This window comes from Apis laboriosa, unplaced genomic scaffold (genome assembly GCF_014066325.1).
Source record: "Apis laboriosa isolate Shangri-la unplaced genomic scaffold, ASM1406632v1 scaffold229_cov158, whole genome shotgun sequence".
In the NCBI taxonomy this organism is placed as follows: domain Eukaryota; kingdom Metazoa; phylum Arthropoda; class Insecta; order Hymenoptera; family Apidae; genus Apis; species Apis laboriosa.
Genome location: NW_025222413.1, coordinates 160653 through 184344, shown reverse-complemented (window position 1 = coordinate 184344; position 23692 = coordinate 160653). Strand labels below are relative to the sequence as shown.

The following is a 23692-nucleotide window of genomic DNA, read 5'->3' as shown; positions in this document are numbered from 1 at the left end:
CCGGTGGAATGTAAGAAAAGAGACGAAACCTTGAAAACCTCGAGGGAACTTGAGGGAAAAGTGACTCGTCGGAATGTTGAAATAAGAAAACCAAGTGTTCGTTGATTTTGCCTGAAAACGCGCAGAGAAAGTTCTTTGTTTCTTTCTTTTTTTTTTTTTTTTTTTTTTTTCTTTTTTCGAGATGGAATCGTTCCATTTTGGAATGTAAATAGATGCCATTTTTAGCCGTCGAGGAATTCAAAAAAGATACGGTGACATTTACAGGGGAACCTTAAGTTCGATACGTATCGATGTCAATGAAATTCGCAACCTCTTACAAATTATTCACGCACGTTTTCTAATTTTTATTTTTAGCGAGTCGATCAAAATTCTTTTTAAAATTTAAGAGATTTGCTTTAAAAAGATATTAAATAAATTATACGTACACATAGGATAAACGTTATATTTTTTCAAAGAAGGGAAACAAAGAATCGATCGAAGAACATCACTGTTTCTCACTGTTAAAAGATACATGGACGTTTAAAATTGCAACAACAGATAAATACGTCGCGTCGTAGGCTGTGAGAGAAACAGATTTACGGATTAAAGAAGCGAGCTGATGGTGGATCGTGTAGAAACGTACGTGGAATAAAGCGGATCCCCTTCTCCCATAAAGAGACCTGGAACTACCAACCTGCTTGCTTCTCTCGATGGCAGTGACCTGTTATAGAGGGTCTCTCTCACGGGATCTAAGTGGCTTTATGCTCACGTGCAATCTCTCGATTAAATGTCAGCCTTTGTACGGTTAAGAAGTTCGTTTGTCGATGTTTATTGTTCAACGTTGCGCAAACTTTGAGAAAATTGACGATGAAACTGGGCGAATTTCATTCCATCGAGTCACTCCATTTTCGTGATTCCCTCATTTTTGAAACTGGAAAATTGGGATATTTTCTTTAAATATTTCGATAATTTAAATTTGTGTCGATAGAATTGAAGATATTGTACAAAAATTTTTATTAAAATTATCCAATTACTGTAATTTTCTCTAAAATATGTAGATCATAAGAAATTATAAGAAATTAGTAAAATTATCACGTCCCATCTGTAAAATTTATTATCTATCGTATTATAAATTTAAAATATTGCACGTCTTTGCTAATTGCTTTCTATAAAAAATTATATAGTCAATCGCAAACTTTCCAAAAATTAAAGATTATTAGAGAAGCTTTCTGTTTCTATCCACGTTTAGCAAACTTTCTTCCATTAAAATGATCGTATAATCTCTCGACGAACATTAAGAAAATAATAATAATAACGAAAAAAAAAATTTCGAAAAATATCGAAAAATCTGTGAAAATTCCTTAACAAAGTAACAAACTGGGATAAAAATATCGATCATTCCGAGATTAGGAGCAAAAACGAGAATGGTTGGATGCACACAGGGTCCCGATGAGGTCGTAGAAAGAATTTCAAATGGTATTCCGTGAAGTGTTTGTATCTGTACACGTCATTCTTCGCTACTTTCGCATGAGTTTCATGCGTCGGCCCCTGCCATCAATAGTCATGTCGATGTGTTGCACGAGCTACGACCCGCTGCCTATCTAAAGGCACACGAATACGTGACGGAAAAGCGGATATTTGGTGTCGGAAGTTCCCGTTGCTCTCGATGCGCCTACGAGAAAGAATTTTTCTAGTTTCTCTTACGGCATTCGCGTCAGTTATGAATATAATCCTTCGTTCTTGGCTTATGTGAGACCTCAACGAGGCAATTAAAACGTGGATAGTAATTAATGGGAAAAAAGTCGAATGAAAATTTATTGTTTCTTTTATATATGTGTATATGACTTTTGAGAGAGAAGCACACGAAATTGCATTCAAATAAATAGAGATTAAATTCACAGTTTCAGGTGGATTCAAATTTTGTTACGTATTTCTTTTCTTTTCTTTTTTTTTTCAAATTTATCTTTGAAATATCTTTGGTATCTAAATGAGTTGATTAAAAATTATGAGTAAAAAAATTTGATTATTTATTAATAAATATCTTATATATATATATACGTTATATACTATTAAGCATTTTCTTTCATTCTGTCATTATATCACAATCATTTGAAAAACATTTACAACATACTTGGAATACTCATAAACATTCTATGATTATTGAATAATATAACATAAATCTTTGACAATCAAAAAATAAATTAAAATAAATTTCACTTAAATACTTTCTATTACTATGAAAATAATAGACATTTAAATAAAAAATATTAATAGACTACAACAGCTTTGTTGTGAAAGATGATCATAATTTCCATTTTATTCAAGTTTCAATTCTTATTAAAAATTTCACTACTGTTGAAACCACAGTATCTCGTATTTCAATTCTATCTCATATTTCCACCTTCCTCTCTATTAATTACTTTCGAACGCTACATCTTCTTTTACTTCTTTTCTTGAAAGACGATCAAGAATCTCTGGATCGTTCTCGCGCATATTAACGAACAGTTAATTAATGACAAGAATGTTAGGTATCGAAAGACACCCGTTAGATTGGCAGGGCAACGGTGGATTAACTCGACCGCATTAGTAAAAGTGAACCGCTAGCGCAACACACCTCATCTCTTGCCTTCCGTTACTCGAATAGGCTGGAGATTTCGATGCGCGCATGTGGGTATCAATGCGATTAAAGTTTATCGTCCAACAAGATTTTTTAATGACACGAAAAATATTACAAATTATATTAAATATAAAAATAAACGTATTATAAGTAGATATCTATATTATATACCTACTACTATATTATATATAGATAGATATACTTCAACTTCGAATTTATTTATTTTTTTTTTAATATTCACTTTATTTCTAGTTAAAACAATAAAACAAGTTAAATTAAAATAAATTAAAAAGTAATAAAACACAACAATTCCTTCAATTTTTGGTTAAGTTACATCAATTATATACGTATTATTTGAACGATCTTCTTTCAGAAGAGTCGAACGATCCTCTTAACATCCGCGAAACATTCCAATGTAATTGCATCGATTAGCAGAAACAATTTCACGTTTCTCAGTCATACTTTCGAGCGAACAGAATGTGAACCGAATCGTTTTAATTAACACTGGACCCATTTCACCAGCGGTTAAACATGCCGCGCTACGTAACCGGAAGAGCGTCCATTACGTCAAGGCAACCCCTATTTTTTCATTCGAACAACTTTCTCGCCTCTCAAACGATCGTTATGTTCTTGCTCTTCTCGGTAAACGATCTCCACTCTTTCAACCAGGCTTGGTTGGGAAAACGATGACACGAGATGGAAAGTATAAGACGTAGCGATGAAATGCCAAACACGAGAGAGATTTGTCGATTTTTACGCGCGGCTTATAGCTCGCGGCTTATTTGCATAAAACTTTCGAACCTTCGAGACGACGTTGTCGTAGAAAGCAGTTAAGATCGGCGACGTGTCTTACAATCAATTGACTCGGGGATTTACGATATGCAACGAAATTTCAAGGAAATAATTTAAACTATTTATTAAATAGAGAAAAAATATCGTATTGAACGAATTGAATGTTAAGATAATATGATTACAAAACCGTGGAAAGAGAATTTCTTTCGAAATTCCATAAATTTTGAAAAGAAAATATTGAAAATAGTGTTATTATTTAAATAAAATATAATATTTTTTTAAATGATCCAGCGTATACGAAAATCCTCAAATTTTCAATTTGATCAAATTTAAATTTTTCTCGATAAAAATTTACTATCTTTTGATAATACATCGCTCAACTTTTGATGTTAGTAATTATGTATTAATGAAATTCTAAAATTAATAATTCTCGTAATTTGATAATAATGAAACTTTGATAATGTTTCGAATAAATCATTAATGATCAAAATTTTATTTGAACCAGAATGCATTATTTCGTATGCATTAACTTAATAATTATTAAATTAAATACTTGTAAATTTTTATTGTTTATTCGAATAGATAGACATGTTCTTTTTTGAATTAAAAATAAAAGGTTCAAAAGGACCCAAAGAGGGTTATATTTCTCTTTTTTACGAGGAATTTAAAAATGCGCATTGCCACGACTTTTATCGTAGACCTCGGACAAGAAACTTTCTTTTCTTTTTATCAGGATACTGTGACTCGAATCGTTAAAGAAGAGCTTATTATTTCTTCCATATAAGATTTTCTGGATAATTCGTGGCTTTTTTTTTATATAGATTGTAAAATACATATGAAATCACTGCATGACTCGTTAATTCGTTCTCTTAACGTTTGAAATTATATTTTTTTTGTAAAGCTCAATTATATCTTTTTAAAAAATTAATAATTAGATATTAATACATAATTAATTACATAATTAGGCATTACTTTTGAATTTCTGTTTCTAACCATTTCTAAAAATAACCATTTCTAAAATTTCTAAAAAAAATATAAAACATTTTGATAAAATTATTATTTAACACAGAAATAGATTAATATTATCGATTATCGAAAAATTTGAAATCATTAAAATAAAAAAGTTAGTATCAAATTTCACGACGTTAAAGAATTCTTTCGTGAAAAATTTATTGAGATTATCATTGTTATCTATAGCAATTTCAAATGAATATCAGAATTAGTAAAAGATTCGACGAAAATAGAAAAGAAAAGTGATTTCCAATAATTGTAAACAAAAATGTATTCAATATCTATTATTGATTAATACTACTACAATAATACCAGCAATATAAATTTAATACATGGTAGAAATGAAGAAACAATATCAAAAATAAAAAGCATCAGAATTTTGTTCGCAAAAAACAATTACATTAACAAAAAGTAATTCATATTTTTAAAAACATTTTTAATTAAACTCGAAACAATAAATGAACATTTTCTCTTGTGAAATTATATGTCATAACGACTAATACATGTTGACCGATATTTCTCTTAGTCGCGAGAATGTTTTTTATTTTCAGTTCAAACCGATATCTCGCTCGAACGGTAATTCCAAAAAGATGTCAACGTTCCTCCTCGCAAAGAGTGCAATATCATTTATGCATCGTGATTTTTTTAACGGTATTACAGTTAGATAGTCGTGGAACAGAAAATATTTGCGAAATTCGATATGTTTTCAGGTTACGAATGGTTGAAAGATACAATGTTGCAACGTTCGAGGAAAATAAGTATCCTAATGTCGTTAACCCCGAAAAAAAGAAAGAAGTTTACCAAGTATCTTGAAACTTTTCTTTAGCTATCTTGTGACCGGTATCTTTACTGGAAATACAACTTTGAATTTCTTGGTAAAAGTTCTGATATTATTTATTGGATTATCATTATTTGAATTATCGAGAAAAAAAATCGATTCTTGATTCCTTCGAGCCTTATGTTTATAATTTTCGATATCATTAAATTTCTAATTTTAAAATAATTCTTTATTGATGTAAAATCTTGAATTCAGAATGACAAATAGATAAATACGACGATTTAATTGAATTGAAAAATTGATTTGAATTGAAATTGTAAGTTTTATTTCAAGTAAAAAAATCTCTAAGTATTTACGAAGTGTTAAAAATTTCAATAAATATGTATTTTTCTCGACTAACAATTGTTATTTATTTTGCAGAAACTGATCCGTTTGACAATTTGAAAAAACGTTATATTCTAATATTGATATTGTATAAAATAACGAGGGAGAGTAAAAGAGAAAAGAATTTCTTTACAAGGAGGTGATTATTCGAACTGCATGCAGCCTCTGAATTCCTCGTAATTAACGTGACAACGACCCACTAACCCACTCGATCGTTGATTTCAGGAACCTTCGAAATCTCAAGATGTAACCCAATCCTTACTCCGTTTTCTCAATTCATTTCGATATTTTTTAAATGCCAAAAATCTTTTCATCCACCATAAAGTAAGTAATTAATTTTCTTCTACAAATAGAACTCGCTTGGAATTCTGGATATTTATTTCGAAAAAAAATTAACAAATCTTAATCATAATAATTCACCGAATATCTTTATTTTTTTTTTATTGTTTTTTATTGAAAGCGATATAAAATTATCTAGGATTATTAACATTCAAACAGCTTTAATAGATGATTATTTTATCCACCAATAAAAGAAACATGGTGAAAAAAAGGCGCGACTGGTTCCAAAGATCATCCTCCAAAGGATCTGGTGATTTCATCTTCTGAAATAAATATACAAAGATTGGATCCCACAATTTACATACTAATTTTCCAGATTGTTGATCTGTTTAGCACATTTTTGGCGCTCGTTTGGTCTTTGCCTTCAAACTGAAACAAAATCGTGAAACTTATGCTTGAAATTTCTGTGTTTATAAAAACTACATAGAATTGGTAAAAGTATCAATTTTTTTGTTTTTTAACAAATGCATTCATAATCTAAAAGCTTATTTCAATATTATATTTTATAAAAAAAAAATTATATCAGAAAAAAGTTTTTTATCTTAGATAAATTCTTTTAATCTTATATAAAAGATAGATTCTCGTAATTGTATTAATCTCTAACAAACTTACAATATGTGTACAATATATAACGAAGATAGATATTGAAAATAATTGTATGTATTAATTCTAGTTGGCAAAGTTTCGTGATATGAATTTCTATTCCAAGTTCACATTCTTCACATTAAAATAGATGATGATCAAAGATCTTTATTTTGAAAATATTTGCAAAACTTAAGATATCTAAGATAGATTCTTGAGTAGAAATTATTTACAAAAATTTCTTTCAAATCACTACACAGTTCATCGATTTTATTCAATATTTTTAGCATTGTTATTCTTACTCGTTATTTATTAGATATTATTTTCTATATGTTAAATGGCAGAAATGAAAAATATTGTTTCGATATCTATTACCGACACGTTTGAGAAGGAAAAAAAAAAGAAGCTATCGAATATCCTGTTCGCAGCGTCATACGCAGACCATGAACAATCCCGGTTGGAATTTCCGGTGTGGAAGAGCCGTTTCCCTTGATATTCCTACGTCTTCCCCTCGGATCAAAAGCGGTCTAGCGACAAAACCGGACGATATTTTCCATGTAATTAGCCGCAAGTGCAGGAAGCGACGAGGAACGCGTCATTGTGTCACGAAGCCAGAAAACATGGAATCAGGATCGCGTGACCGAAGACCCTGACCATGGCCCACTCGTCAGATTTTGTACTAGAAAACCAGTTATGGAACGAAACTTTTTACAACGAAAAAAAAAAAAAAAAAAAAAAAAAAAAAGACAATTATTAAAGAATTATTTTGAATTTTACTTTTCCCTATTAGAAGTAAAAGAGAAGTTTTTAAAATGAATTTTTCTCGTATATAATAAATTAATTGATGTTTTTTATCTATATATTATCTATATAATACTTGAAGTCAATTAGGATACTTGATTGAATATTTATAGAGAATGAATCACACGAAGATTTACACGTTGTTTCCTCTTTGGAAGAAAGAAAAGGGGTTTGCTGGGAATAAATATTATTTAATGTTCAACATGCTTTGCTGATTAAAAGTTTTAGCATTGTATTTTAAACTTTTTATAGAAATTATGAAAAACGAGTAATATTTTGGCTCAATTATATCTTGCAAAATAACGGAATATCAAGCAAATAATAATTACTAATTCGTTTTTACGATGTAAAATTTCAAATATCTAAAGAAAAATATCCATTTACTATCCATTAATATATCTTTTTCACGGAGGAAAAGGATCGAGATTAATTCCGTCCGTCTAAGTTTCTTATTAATAAACTCGAGTACTTAATAATTTCCAAAAATTATTGTATATTTAAATTTAAAAAGAAAATTCCACTCCAGATGGATCAGATTTTTTTAAAATTTAAAAAAACAGGAATGAAAATTGGCAATTTTTGTTCAAAGTTAATTCGTTTCGTAGCGAATGAAGTTCGAAATAAAAGGGTCACAGATAAGGAAAGAGTAATCCGATGATGTGTTACAAATACATGGTTACCCGTATACATGCAAGGCAACGCACACCTGCCCTTTATAGGTCAGAGACTGCACGGGTACCGTGAACGAGGCGAACGTGCACGATTCTCTTTTGACAGAGGCCGATTCGAGGTCTCCAGGTCGACTCGTCTGGATGTCCGCTCCGCTTCGTGGCACGTCGCGTGGCCACGAAGGCGAAATCGCGAATATTTATTGCGCAACTGAACGAATCGGACCGTTTGCCCGTTAATCCTGGAAAAAGGAACACGTGAATTATTCCTACGAGATGAAAAACGAATCGTGTTCGGTGCCATTTAATGGCCATTCATGAAATAATTACCTTCGTTCTCGAATCTATTTTCCGTTTCGAAAGAATATTTCGGAACCAATCGTCTGCATTTTTTCTTAAAAATCGAAATAATACTTATCTCTGGAAATATCAAATTATTTTCTATATGATTTTTTTCAATAAATAATAATCATCTGCGATGTATTTCCTCCTATTTTTTTATAATTATGTGGCATCTTCGTACAACATTTTCTATTCTCTTTTTATAAAATTCCATTGTTTTAAATTCAACAGTGAGAAAAGCCTCGTTATTTACGAAGACTCAATATGTTACAGTTTGAAAGAAAAGTATCTATTCGTACATCGATGCTTAAATCTTTCTATAGATGATAGATTTCTTCAATGAGAAATTGCACTGTTAAATATTTATGAACGAGATATCCTCTACTCGCGAATTCCAGAAATAATCTGTATTAATCCTTTCCCTCCGATTCATTCATAATTCTGAGATTCGAACAACGATTCGATTGAAGATTCGTATAACTTTACAAAATCATTTTTATTAATCTTTTTTTTCTTTTTTTTTTTTTTTTTTTTTTGCAATTTCGAAGAACATCGATCACGAAAACTTTCTTTGCGACACGAGAACGGAGGCCAATAAACGCGTACTACTTTCTTTTCGCATGTTCTGGGAGATTTAATCGATTAAAATTCTAAAAGTGTCCCTAAAGATAATTTATAATATATGGATAAATGTAGACATTGATCGTTAAATTATAATGAATATAAGTTTCATTTTTCTAATTTAATTTGTCAAATGGTAAATGGTAAATTGTCTTTCAAATTATTATCGAATTAAAATGATTCGAGTAGATTAAAATGAATATAAATGAAAATATTACAAATTATACGAATAATTTAACCAAAGTAAATCCTCGTTTTATTTGTATTTGCAAATATTGCAATTTTGTTATCAAATCTTCCATTAAATAAAATAACTATAATAAAATATAATAAAATACACGCAGGATTTTTTTTTTCGTCGATTATAATCTGATTATGAAATTTATCACATCTTAATTAATTTAAATTCTACAATTTAAAAACATTTTGTACCACGAGAATGATATATCGTCTGGTTTAAGTGATTATTCGAAAACAGCGATTTGCATCTTCTTCGTATTAACCACGATTATTTTCAAACATTGTCCAATCGGAAATTCTGCAGCATCTATGTCATGGATAACTATTTAATCGTGCAAACAGATAGAGGAAAACAACGCACCGTTGCATCACCCGATTCGAAGAGAAAAACTCGTAACGAGAGAAAGAAATGTGCACGTTTCCGACAGAGAGGGAGAAAAAGAGGGAGAAGGTATCTCTGGCTGCGTTCCTTGGTAAAATCGGCTGGAAAGAATGTTCATTTTCCTCGGCACAGTTCCAAACACCCCATCGGGCGAAGGGTTCTCGAGGCAGGTACGGCTCGGCCAGGGAGTGCCTCTCTCAGAAGCAGAAAAGTCGCGGAAAGAGAAGGAGAAAGAGAGGAAGAGAAAAGGAGGGGGGGCCTGGTGGGACGTAGTGGGGCCCAGTCGGTCGGAGTCTCACGCCTTCCGTCAGTCCTCAGTCCGACGAGGAGCGTAGATCCGTGAACACCTTGTTATTCCATCGTTACCCGCTCGATTCGTGCGCGTTCCATTATCAAACGTCACTCTGGCTCGCGATAAACAACGTCCCTTCGATCTTCAATCGACCTGGAATCGAGCCTCGTCGACTCTCGTGTATACATATATATATACAGAGAAGAAAGTTGGTTAAATAGGAAGCAGTCGGTCGAGCGAAGGCGACAACAGCGCCATCTACGCGGCTAAAGGACAGTGCGATCGTCGAAAGACTGGCAAATAAGCGGACAAACGAACTGGATAAACTCGTTTCGGAACGCAATAAGACGGGAGGCTCGCGGACATGGTTTGGAACGTTGATCGCCGATGAGGCGCCTAGGAACGTCGGATACGACAGCCTGCGTGGCTGACGAAGGCTGTCGGCCGCGCCTCTGGATTCCAACCGCGGCGACACACTCAGCGGGCCCGTTCGATTGCTCGGTGTGTCGGTGAGCGTTGCTCGTTTCTTGTGTTGCGTGGAAAGAGTGTGTAACCTGTCCGCCGCGGTGGATCGGTACACGTGGAGGTGAGGGGCGACCAGGAGGACGTAGACGCCACTGGTGTACACCGCATACCACAGGAGGACCTGGCCTGAACGAGCAGAAGAAAGAAGAAGGGGGGGGAGGAGGAAGAGGAACGGTGGGGGGTTGAAAAAGGTAGGCAAGATCGGGAGCGGTGTTGGAAGAAAGAAACGCGAGCTGGCCGGAGGATCGAGGAGAGAAGGCCAGGTAGAAGAGGAAAAGGGAGTTACGGGCAGGGAACGGTTGGTGGGGAAGCCGTCAGAAGGCGGCCATAATGGCCTGACGCGATCTCGAGCGAGCGGCGGCTACAGCTGCTGCGAAATAGCCGAGAGCGGCTCTCCTCGTTGTCCACGCACACGTATTTCGCAATCGCGGACGGGCTACGTGTTTGGAAAGTGACTGCGTAATCGCGAGTGAAGTGTGTTACCGGGTGGAGTCCTCCTCTCTAACGTCGTTCCGTACGGTCACGATTGTGCTCCTCCAATTTTTATTTTCCGATCGACTCGATGCTCGATGCTCGGTGCTTCGATGATTCGACGGTTCTGGATCGTTGCTAGCTACTTGGCTGTCGCGTGTACTTGCTTCCACTTCCTCTTCTGAGGATTAGTCGAAAAAGCGAGGTGAAAAGCGAGGGAGGGGACGCGACCGCGGCGGAAGGTTGAGAAAGTCTGTAATCGTAAGGAAGGTCGGTCGGATCCTCGGAAGAATCGTTGGCGAAAATGAGGGGTGCCAATCAAGATACCGCGACACCGTATTGTCGTTGCAGAGTCCTGTACTTGGGCAGCTCCGTGCCCCATGCCAGCAAGGAAGGTTTACTCGGTGTCCAGGAACCTTTGAGGGAATTGTATCCGGAGCAGGGCGCCCTAGGAGCACGTGGACTCGACTCCTGGCTCAGCGTTTGGAGCAATGGCCTGTTATTGGAGAACGTGGACGAGCATCGCAAGAAGGTTACCAGGTTCTTTCCCATCGAGGCGCTTCACTATTGCGCCGCGGTCAGGCACGTCAAAGGCGGAAGCGGCGACTCCTCCAACACAAGGTTTCTGCCCTTGGACTCGCCATTCGCCAGGACACCAAGCGCCAATCATCCGCCCCTTTTCGCCGCGGTTCTTCGACGAACTACCGGTATCAAGGTTCTCGAGTGTCACGCGTTCATATGTAAACGCGACATGGCGGCCAACGCCCTGGTCAGGTGTTGTTTTCACGCGTACGCCGACAGCAGCTACGCCAAGGGTCTGGACCCGAGCGCCACGACCAACGGAGTCACCGGTCACCCTTCGAATAACAGCCTGTATCACACCCTAGGTGGATCTAGCACCACTTTGGACAGTCCTCAGGCGACACGTTTGGACGCCACTTCGACGGACGATATCAGTCTGTACAACGGTGATGAGAATCACAAAGTTTGGGCCAGGGGTCGCGACGAGGTTGAAGGTTTATACCAAGAACAAGGCACTCTGAGGAGTACCAAGGGTTCCAGGCCCCGTCAGCTGGTCGCTCCACCTCCTCCACCGCCGCCACCGCCCCCACCCTCTCAACCTCTGCTCCTCGAGGAATCCTCTTCCTCCTCCGTTCGCAGGAAAGCCAACAAAAAGTTGAAGAAACTGAAAAACCGATCGTCTCACGAAGATCCCTTGCAACAGGCGCATCTACACCCTCAGCTTCACCAGGGAATATACACCAACGGCCATGGACATCACACTCTGGGTCATCCGGTCAGGCAGCAACACTATCACCCTCATCCTCTGCCGCCCAGCAGTCGATCCGTGGCCGGAACCCTGGCCAGACCAGCCCCGGTTTTGTTGGTCCCAGCCGCCACTTTGCCCAGGAAGGCTCACCACCATCCCAAAGGGCTCAGACCGATCCCAGCAGCCGCCCCGATTGTCCCTGTGTACGCCCCCCTCCCGGTAGTGCCTCCTCCACCCGCTGCAGCTATTTACCCGGCTGGAACTTACGGGACGGCTGGGAACAGAGGCAGAAGGCAACACGCCGACGCGGATTCTTCGACCTTAGGTGCTTCCAGGAGGCTGGCCGCGTCTCACGCGGACCTAACTTCCGCCGAAATGAACAGAGCGGCCGACAGTCCGGAAAACGAATCGCGTTTCGGTACCGGCATCTATCGGCGGAAGGGCCACTTGAACGAGAGGGCGTTCTCCTACAGTATCCGGGCGGAGCATCGTAGCAGGAGTCACGGAAGTTTGGCTTCTCTAGGTTTTAGCGCGCAAAATGGGAACGCGTTGCCCAAAGAAGAGAAGAAGGACAGGGAGATAGCGCAATTGGTGGCCGGTTTGAATTTGGACGATAGCCCGGAGAGGGCGCAGCCACCGGCCAACCCCAGGAACGGTTATTCCCATCATCAGCAACAACTCCAGCCTCTTCCCAGGCCCCGACCTCGTTAAGATCGCTCGATACTCGCATCGATTCTTACCGTAGTCACTCGTCGATCCAAGTCTGGAGAGATCGTTGCTCGAGTCGAACGACGCTTCGTCCCAAGTCTGGCTAACGGGGACGCTTTACTCCCTCGTGGAAATGCGAACGATTATCGTTTAGAATTTATTTAGAGAATCCGTTTAGTCAGAAAGAAATCCAATGGGAATGGATTTGAGATCGATCGTGTTTCGTTGAATTGAACGACGCAAGATAGATGTTGGCCTATCGTTTTCCTTCGAAGAACGAGCGTTTTCGTAGATGGAAATTTCGAAATTTCGTTTTTCGAAGTTTTCGAACAGGGATCATTCGTTTGAGCGGAAAAATACGAGGAAAATGATTCGTCGCAGCATTAGCGTGGAAAATCGCGATAGGTGGTCGAGCTGTGCCCAACTGGTTCAGTTGGCTTTCGTTTCTCGGAACAACCTTCCCCGAGTAGGAAAATTACGGACAGGTAAAAAGCTGACAAACGTCAGGCCTCATCTTCGTCGTGCAGGTTTCTACCTGTGACCTCGATCGTCTTATCTCGAGAGTTGGTTGCCTTTGTCGAATTAACAACTCGGCTCGTGGGATGCTTTTGTGGAAAGAAATTTATATTTTAAGTTTTCCCAATTTGTTTTCTATTTTTTTTATTTTTTCTTTTTTTTTCTTTTGCAATCTTAAAACTTGATTCTTAAAAGTTGTTGCAAGAAATACTTATACAAGAATAGCATTTTTTTTAGAAGTTAAATTTAACATTTTACATAAATAGTTATCCCTTTGACAGAATATATTCTTATATATCTCTCTTGAGAAAATAATTTATGAGATATGATTCAATCGAAGTAAAATATCGAATATAATTTTGATTCTTCTAAAGATTAAATCGATAAAGTTTGATGTTCTTTTCTTTAATTGATCGTGGTTGGCGGAAAAGATTGATGCAACGAAAAAAAAAGTTCTTCCTGTCTAATTGGACAAGCTCGAATTATTGTCACCAGACCAAGAAGATCGTTCTAATGGTTGAAACTCGTTAGACACCGTGCACAGGCAATCTATATAATATTTCCTTCAAGAAAATAATAATTTTGAAGCTAGAATTTTATATATCCACTAACGAAATATTATTTACGAATTTTATTATTTAATTCGATGCTTAAAATTTCTTAAAACTGGTTAAAAATGAAATTTTGGTTCGAAGATCGTTCATTGTTATTTTTATTACTTCAATTTTAATGAATTCGATCGATTTCATCGTGATAATGGTGAACAATTCGCCATTCTTCTAAAATTATCGAAAAATCGTCGAACAATTTCCCCCTAGAAAACTCAACTCCTGTTTTCTCGCTTCCCGACGCACGACTTTCAGTTGGCTCGCTCGTGAGAACGCAAACGTTAATCTTAATTGCATGAGAAAAAGTTATGCCGTAAGGGAAAAGGAACGAGAATTTTGAGAGATTGGAAAACAAAACTCATATATTTCATTCTTTCTTTCTTTTACGATCGAAACAATATTATCAAAAATATATCTTACGCAAAATCTTTACATTTTTCTGTCGACGAAACGCAACAAATCTCACAATAAGAGGAAACAAATATCAAATCGTATACGTATGTCAAGTTTTATAGAAACATCGTTTTCGTGACGTTTTCGTGAGATTTCATAAACTTGATTAATCGTCCTTGCGGTATTAACCTTAAATCCAATTACAATTATATATTAATTATAACCGGAATCTATAAAATTTCCAAGAGAATGCGCTGTAATTACGATCATTTGCATGTTTCGAGCTGTTTATTTTTTGTTGCACGTTGTTTCACGCGCGTAGCGCAACGCGGTGGGAAAATTACTCGGGTTGCAGGGGCGCCACCATTAACATAAGGGAAACGGCGCGTTCCTTTGACATACGGCCCCGCTTTTCCACGGGAAAAAACAACTATCGTAACGAACGAGTATTTAATAACCGCGGAGACACGGGGATTACTTAAGCGTTCATACTTTGATGCGACTCGCGCAATCGCGTGTAGAATCGTGCTCGTGAGAACCAAATCTGGGAAGCTTGAAATGCAATTGCTTTGTGCAATAGTATCACCGAGACGAAGTTGCCAATATTGTTCCGCACAATTAACCTGATGATTGTAATTAGTGCGCGGCTTAATAGGGGGAGAAAATCCGCGAAACATTCGTTTCTTCACGCTCGAGTCAAAAATTGAGCAAGTATCGAACTTGGGAAAAATATTTTTTGAAAATTAAAATAATTTTCAACGATGATTAATATATTTTTTCTCCGTTAAGATTATCCGTCGGAATACGAGGAATTCTAGGTTATAATTAACAATCTTTATAAAACGAGTCCGAATTAATTAATTAATCAGGAATCAGAGTCAATCCAACGGGCATGTTCACTTGGGCATCGAATATATCTATTTTCGAAACTGGTCATAGATATCTTGCATGCATAAACGAATACATTTTTCCTGGACGAGTATGCATGTATTATTAGACACTCGATTATTATCGATTCGCGACCGATGTTATACACTCGCTATATATTTTCTTATTGGATTTTTTCTCGATCGTCTCGCTTGTTGAAACAATTTGCCTAATGAAAATACGAGATATCTTTATTTATCATTTCATTTATTTATTATTCCTACAAAAAAAAATCGATAATTTATTTCTACTTTGATTTTATCGAGTTCATAAATATGACAATTATTCGTTACCAGCGATTTGAAATTTTTTAAAATTATTCTATAGTACGTTAAAAGAAAAGAAAGTAGAAATTGCAACGTTTGCGTTTCTTTACGTTTGCTTTTTGATTGATTTTTGCGAAGATAAGGAAAAAGAATATATAAAAGTGGTTAATGATCGGCAAATGAACAAGTAACGTGGAATATCGCTTGGAAACTATTCTTTATTATTCTTACTGCTCGCGCTTCATCGATTGCATTGATCGGCTTGGTGAAAAGTGTCTCTTTGGTTTCGTAACGAGTTTCTTTATTCTCGCAATGCATAACTCGTGAGGAGGATAAAAAAAAAGGAAGGGAGGGGGGAAATAGAATTGCGTGGTTGGTTCAAGGTATCGCGAGTGCAATGGACCGAATTATGCCATGGAATGTATAATTCTTAGATAGCAAAACCTGCTTATGATTTAATTTATAATTTAAGCAACGTTTTAGGTGAAAATGTTGAAAGAAAGAAATATTCGAAATGATTTTGATAAAATTTTAATAAAAGTTTAGGATTTTATAACAGAATATTTTAAAAAAGAAAAGAAAAAGAAAGAAACATGAAAATTTACAAGAAAAATTCCTATAGAAATAATAAAATTTGTAAATGTTTTGAAATTCGCGTAATATTATATTTAAAAAAAAAAAACATTTATAATTTATAATTAATAATTTTGTTTATTCCCTTTACCTCGATGCGTTTAACAAACGTAAGCAAAGCGTACAATCTCTTTTAAATAAACGCGTTCGTGGTCAAAGTTTATGAAACTCTGACCCGACCCACTAACACTTATCGTGTAACAAATTGAACCCTTTGGCTTTCGACATGACGAAAATTCTTTTCATTGGTTACAAACCAATTGTCTTCGAGATTTCTTTTCAGTTCTAATGACATCATTGTTGTAAGCAAATCGTATCTAATTTTACCGCCATTGCGTCAATCAAAACGAGGCAAAGAAATACGTAGAAAAAAAAACTGAATATCAATTTCAATTTTAACGATGCTTCAATTGCTCAAAGTAATAAAAGAGATTCGCTACATTGATTATCCAATTTTCCACGCTAAAATTGCGAATTTTTCCTTTTAAAAGCAATTATTTTGTGTTGTTAATTATACATGCGACCACCGTATCTTCGATTTTTCCGTTTCTTGTCCTCTTGTCTCTACATAAATATAAATATAGATGAGTGATACGACGTCGTTGTTATTTTTCCGCATTAAAATTGCATAATTCGGTAACTTACGATGCAATTGTGTGTAAATTCTGCTGTGAAAAATAGAGATACCGAATTACCGGATGTGAGATCGCAATGATGTCGCGTCAGTCGTTTGCTTCAAAGTTAAACTAGACAGATAGCGCCACCAAGTGCTATCCCGAGTGGTCCAGAATGGGAATCAGTGCCAAACGTCATAAATTGTCCGACTTTGCAAATTGTATCGACATTTTTTTTTTTTTTTATCTCTTTCAATTCTGTCGTTTAATTCTTTCGGTGTGCTGAATTTAACAGAAATATTCAAAGCTTGGAGCCTAATAAGGATGATACGCGAGTTTTCGTAGATTCGCCTAGTCATTAAGATTATCAGGCTGGAACGGAAGTTCCGCTCGTTTGTCCTTCGCAGTTGACAAAAATAAGACTGACTTTGAAAAAAATAATCGTTCATCTTTTCAGCAGACGATTCAAACATTTCCTTATCTTCATTTTTCTTTTTCTTTTTAATTTCCATACAATATTTCGTCCGCTATTTTTATTTTCTTGTTATTTCTTGAGTCTGATTTTAAAAGCTATGCTCGATACCCGATTGTCTTTAACGTCCTCGATTTTTAATCTCGAGTATAAAGTGAAGAGTTTGGAAGTGATGGAAAACAGCCTGGTATCGGAACGAAGGGAGAAAGAAAAACCGGAGACACTTGCAAGTCGGACAAAAGATGCAACTGGAACTTATTTATTTTATTATCGCATGTGCCAGATGAATTGTATAGGAAATAACCCCATCCGAGTGTTTTCAACTCGATGATTATAATTATAACTTAAATTTTTCGAATAGAATCGTGTTATATATTTGAAGAGCAACGTCTAACGTCCCTTCTATTCTTATTTCCTCTATATTAAATAGAATCCTTCCGATGACAAACACTACTGTTTCAAGTAACAGGTATGGCGTTTTGCTCTGCAAATAATTACACATTATCGTTAATGGGTTACGAATCGTTCATACGATCGATAATAATTACAATTACCTTTTTTTAAGGATTTCTCTCGGAAATTATCCCATTAACTCTTCCTTTGATAGACTCCTTTGATAGATGAAATTAATATCGGATATCGATGATAGAGAGACAAATGGCTGTTCGAACGAAGAGTTAAACGGTGAAAATTGATCGAGATTTTCGCGAAGCGTAAACGATTATTTATTTATCGTGATCTATGCTCGTTTCGCGGACATGTATCGTAATGAAAATGTATTTATAATGATTTATCGAACGCGATGGAGTCACTCCGCCTTCGCCTTCTGGAGACATTGTGTAAACGCTTTATCTCGTGACACGTTTGTCCTCTTACACAAGCCTTTAAACATCACCGACCGTAATTATTTAAATATCTGTATTGAATTTACGAGATGCTATTATTAAACATATGTCGATGCGAAGAATTAAATTCAGATCAAAAGAATGTTCAAAAATGGTAAGTTTTGTAAAAATTTGTTTCGATAAATTTTATGAATTTCTGTAAAGAGTTTTTTGGGAATGAGTTTGATTTTAAAGGCTCGAAATCTAAGAAGAGAGCGAGAATCTTTTTAAAAATACGAGAAATACAGAAGACGGATAATTGGAGATCCATCCCATCCTCTTGAATTACTTGTGAACATATTATGTATATTGTTACGTGTCGATTGCCATGCAAGATTAATTAATAATAAACTAACAATGCAATTAAAATAGAACAACGAAATTTTATTTTCATCGAAACGAAAATTCAAAATGACAAATATCCTTTTACTTGGAATTTTTTTTAAAACTACATTTTCCATCGAATCGTAAAACATCGAATATTCATAATATCGGTGGACCGAAAGAAATATACCAAAATTAATGATATAAGTTATACAAAAATAAAATAAATTTCTATGATGAATCGAATTCTCTTCCAAAAACTAAAATTTCATCAAAATCTTTACTGACAAAAAAAATACAATTTTTTTTTTAAAATTATAATTTCTATTAATTATAATCTATCTTATGATCCAAACGATAATAATGATTTAAGCATTTTTAACACCGATCGATTTAAGAGAAATTTTTCAAGAATATTACAAATTGAAAATTTATAATATAAATTACGAAGAATTACGATATAGTAAAATCTACTTGGCACACTTGAAAAAGCAATATTTAAATATTTATAGCATTAATCAAGGCTTAGAAATCTTTGAAAAATAGTAAAATGAATTTATATATATATCTATAAATGAAGGAATCGTAGTTTGGAAAGAAAACAAGAAGCGGTGACTATTCATAGCATTAGCCATTGGCAAAGACGTAAAAGAGTAGTATTCTAAGGAGTATTTCGCGATAGATTTGAAATCAAGCGTTTCCTGCTCGATATATTATGGCGCATACCTGTGTGCTCTCGGGACGAATACACGCGAGTCTCTATCGTCGACCACATTCCGTTCTCGCGTGTAATTTTCAGGGTTAACCGCAACCGACGATATACGCCGGTTTCGCGATCGCGGCAAACGTTCCTGGAATGCAAATCGCCTTGATTGGCAGCTTAAGTGGAACGCCTTTTTCCTTTTTTTTTTTTTTTATCTCCCTCCTGTTCCTCGCCTCTTGAAAACGAGTCTCGTTAAACTCTACTATCGGAAGTCTTTTCCCGTCAGCCGTAAGTTGAACACGTTTCATTTCCTTATGTCGTGCTTTTTATAGAAATTTCTTCGAGTATCCATCCTACTTTAAATGAACTTAAAACGAGTATGGTTTCTTAGAAATAGATACATATATTTGAAAACCCATGACATTAATCATTAACTACGATATCCTTTTAGTTTCGATATAAAGATTTGATTTAGAAATTTTTACAAGCGTCTTTTAAGCGTTATATTCAAATAATAATAATAATTTTCTTTTTGAAAATTATCTTTTTGAAAAAGATAAAATTAAAGATTCATAGATTTGTAAAATTTTTTTTGACAAATCATTTTTAATTTCTATCGTAATTATTTATAAATACGTGTATCGATGCTTTCTTCTTTTTACCATATTTAAAATATATTTAAAAAATTGAAATCAAATTTTCCAACATGTAATTGTAATAATTTAATCAACATTTGTTTTTATCTTACGTATAAATATATCTTTTTCAAGAAATTTTGTCAAGGATTAATAAACAATCCTTTGATCGTAGTTGAGATAATATTGTGTTCAAATCATGATTAATCGTAGGTAAAAATAACTTTACGGATAATTAATCTTGGGAATCGTACAAATCATGGATCTCCATGATTCAAACGATGACACTGCGATGTTTAAACTCGCTAACCTTGCAAGTCGAGTGCATCCAACCACGAACGTCACGTGCTAACATGGCACTCTTCCTCTTCCATTAATGACTCCATGTTAAATACTTGGAACATTCATCTAAATTACGATTGAAATTACACGTTAATACCTCGACGAGCTTCTGGAATAGTCCTCGATTATGATTGGCGATTACTTTGAACGATGACACGATGTAAAAGGAATAGAAAGACAGCCTTGGATTATGGATGCGCGAGAACCGACCTTTATTGCGCATCTCCATCTGACGTAACGCAGAAATTCCTTGTTTCATCTTTTCATTTTTTATACGTGAGATATACGATTATTATTGTTTTTTTCATTCCTCTGAATAAATTGAAATTATTATTTATTATTTTGTAGATTGAATTCTAAATCAGCCTTTCGTATAAAAATTCGTCCTTATAGATTGTATTCAATGTATTTTAGATATATTTGATCTTTGTATTTAATTGTAAGTAATTCTATTTAATTCTAATTCTATTTAATCAATCAATTTATCAATATTATTTATTAAATTTCAATTCGTGTAATATGATTTCATAATAATCGATCTTATGATCTTATATGAAAGATATTATATGAAAGAAAAAGAATATTGATGATGAAGGAAGAGAAGATAATAAAAAATATATTATATCGCTTAATTAAAAAATCATGTTGAGAGATCAATGTATTGATATAATCATTCTCGATACTGAAAATAATATTATAATTAGATTAAGATTGCAATTAATATTTCACGAATATCCATGATGTATAGCATCATTCGTAATTATATGCATTTACGCCATTACAAATCTTTTTTATTGATAAATATGATGATTCTTCAACGCATTTATTCTTTTCATAACTTTTATGTTGTTGAGTAGAAAATGGTTCTTCAAGTAAACACATAAATATTTCATTTTCTTTTCTAATTTATTTAATTAATATATCGTTTCAATGAATTTTTATTTTTTTAATAAAATTATTTTTCCCAATATTATACCATATGCGTGAGAGTGAATAGAATAACAGTACTAAAACAATGTTAACACAGATAGTCCCGTTATAATTTGTAACTTGTAAACATGAGTTACCAAGCGCCACGAATAATTCATAAATTATAATCTGCAACAAAAAAACTATCAACAACTCGTGGGATTTCTATATCTGTAAGCTATAAGCTATAAAGTTGAAAATTGAAACGATGAATTTCAAAAAAAGAAGATTATTTTCCACGAAAAAATACTTTCTTGAAATTTTTGATTATGCCCATATATCTTATTTAAATTTATTCTAAATCATTGTTTAAATAGATAATATTACAAAAGGATTTTTTTCAAATTTTCAAATATATCTATACTTTTATTAAATTCACAGTAAATCATTGTAACAAAAAAAAGGAGGGGGGAGATTTTCTTTCTAAGAATTTGTTTAGCTTACTTTTTAAGAGATTTTCTTTCTAAGAATTTGTTTAGCTTACTTTTTAAGAACGTCGAATTCTAAAATGTTTTCACTTTTTAAAATTTCAAATTCTCTTTCAACAAATTTTCTCCAAGAAGTATTCTCTCGAATGAAAATAGATAGAATCATCATTATATATACGCCATCAATAGATAATTACGTTCTTCGTATTTCAAGGCAGTACAATAAGACTTGTTAAGACGCATCTGCGTTCAAAAGCGAGAGAGAAGGGATGAAAACGAAGACTGTGAAAACATAACATACATAACAGTTATTCTCGCGTCGAAGGCAATCGTCGATTGGAATGCGCCATCGAGAAGAACACTCGTTACGTTCTATGTGTAATTTAACAATTAAGAGAAGATCAAAGGTGAGGAAAATCTTCGGAGAAATCTTCAGAGAAATCTGTACAAAGTTCAATTTTAATATAATAAGTATGTATATATATATATATATATATTTTAAAAAGTAAAATCATCTTCGTTCGATTCCCATATAATTTCGCGATGGAAACATCAATGGCCCGTATTACAGTTAGACGCGACAATTTACAGTTACCCACACGTGTACGCATATAAGCGTAAATGCTTTTAGGTAGAAACAGGGTCAGCAATGGAACAAATTTATTGGATATTTATTATCGATCGAAATTCAATTATCGATAAAATTCATTTTTCGTCTTCTGGAGTCTTCTCATCTTTTTGTGAGTTTGAAATATTATTATGGACAAAAAATTGCGATTTTTTAAATAATGTCAAGAGATTAAAGTAATTCATCGGTCAAACATTATATCGTTATTATTATAAATTATTGGAAATTTTCTTTTTTACATAATTTGTCTTGTATCTACTTTTTGATCTTTTAATTAAAAACTTGAAAATTTTTATACATTCATAATAATAATTTTTGTAATAAAAACTGATTAAATATTTTTAACAAAATTGTAAAAAATGGTCAAAAAGCTTGATTTTTACAATAGACGATACAAAAGTATATTTTATACGACAGCATATTACTTCGGATCTCAAGCGTTGACAATCGCACGTTCCTTTTCGTATGAGCCAGACTGTGTAATTGCATCGCACATGCTCGCGACTGATGTCTGAATCAAAAGGAAACAAGCAGAAAACACGAAGGAAAGATCTTGGACTGGACTAAATTATAACAAACACGAATGGATAATGAATTTGAATTGAAATGAAAGAAAGAAAAAATCTACGCGACGAATTTAATTAAAGTTCAAGAGAAAGAGGTTGAATAATAAAGGGCCATATTAAATTATATCATAAACTTTCTTATTGACTAACATTTTTTTCTTCAATAAATGTTTTTGTAGAATTTAATCGAAGACCAGTCGTCACAGAATTATAATATTGGAATGTTTATTAGATGTTTAGGAAATAATGAGAAAATAAGAAAATAATAAGTTATTTAAGAACCTAAGCAAATAAATAATTTAGAATAAATAACATTTTCAAATTAATAAATTTTGGAAAAACAAAGAACTTTTTCAAATCTCCTATCTTATAGGAAAATCTTTCGAAGGTGACGACAGCTGCGAAAGCGAGTCGATGAAAAATCAGTGGCCGCGATAACTTCCGCCTCGAAGCGATGTCCGTCAGCTGTCGTTTACAATACCCACGACCATGTAATGGTACAGTGCATAAAATAACTGGATATTATTGTAAAATTGACGGTACGTTTTAATCAAGAAAATTGCAAACATGCGAAACGAATAACTTCTTCAGAATTTTGAGAAACCGAAGAGTATGATTTTCTTATGAAATTTTTTCTTTTGAAAATATTGTTTTTTATTATTCTATCTTTTAAAAAAATGAAACTCGAATTACTTAATGTATAAACATAAAATCTTAAGCCTACTCTTTTTTTTTTTAAATATTTTAAGAAAAAGGACAATGAATTTATAAAAAGAGAATTATTAAATATTTTGTTCCTGGAACAGTAGAAAGCAGGAAAAATAGGTGAAAACGCGTTTATCATTCGAACGATTACTTTCGCCGTGGCAATGTGATAGAAAAAAGGAAGTAGATACGAGGAACGTAAACAAAAAATTAAAGTATGCAAATGAATTTATGGGGAACACGTAATTGAGCATGCTTTATGTTGTTCTGGTACCGT

The 23692-nt window shown here is 34.3% G+C and overlaps 1 protein-coding gene and 1 pseudogene across 1 annotated transcript; both read left to right on the top strand.

Annotated features, from left to right (window-relative positions):
* Positions 1–9659: 9659 nt before the first annotated feature.
* On the top strand, positions 9660–18489 carry LOC122713090. The gene has a single exon (XM_043933232.1). It carries the CDS (start codon positions 11129–11131, stop codon positions 12803–12805), a length of 1677 nt encoding a protein of 558 aa, XP_043789167.1. The 5' UTR covers positions 9660–11128; the 3' UTR covers positions 12806–18489.
* LOC122713087 lies at positions 17332–23343 on the top strand (annotated as a pseudogene).
* The last annotated feature ends 349 nt before the right edge of the window (positions 23344–23692 follow it).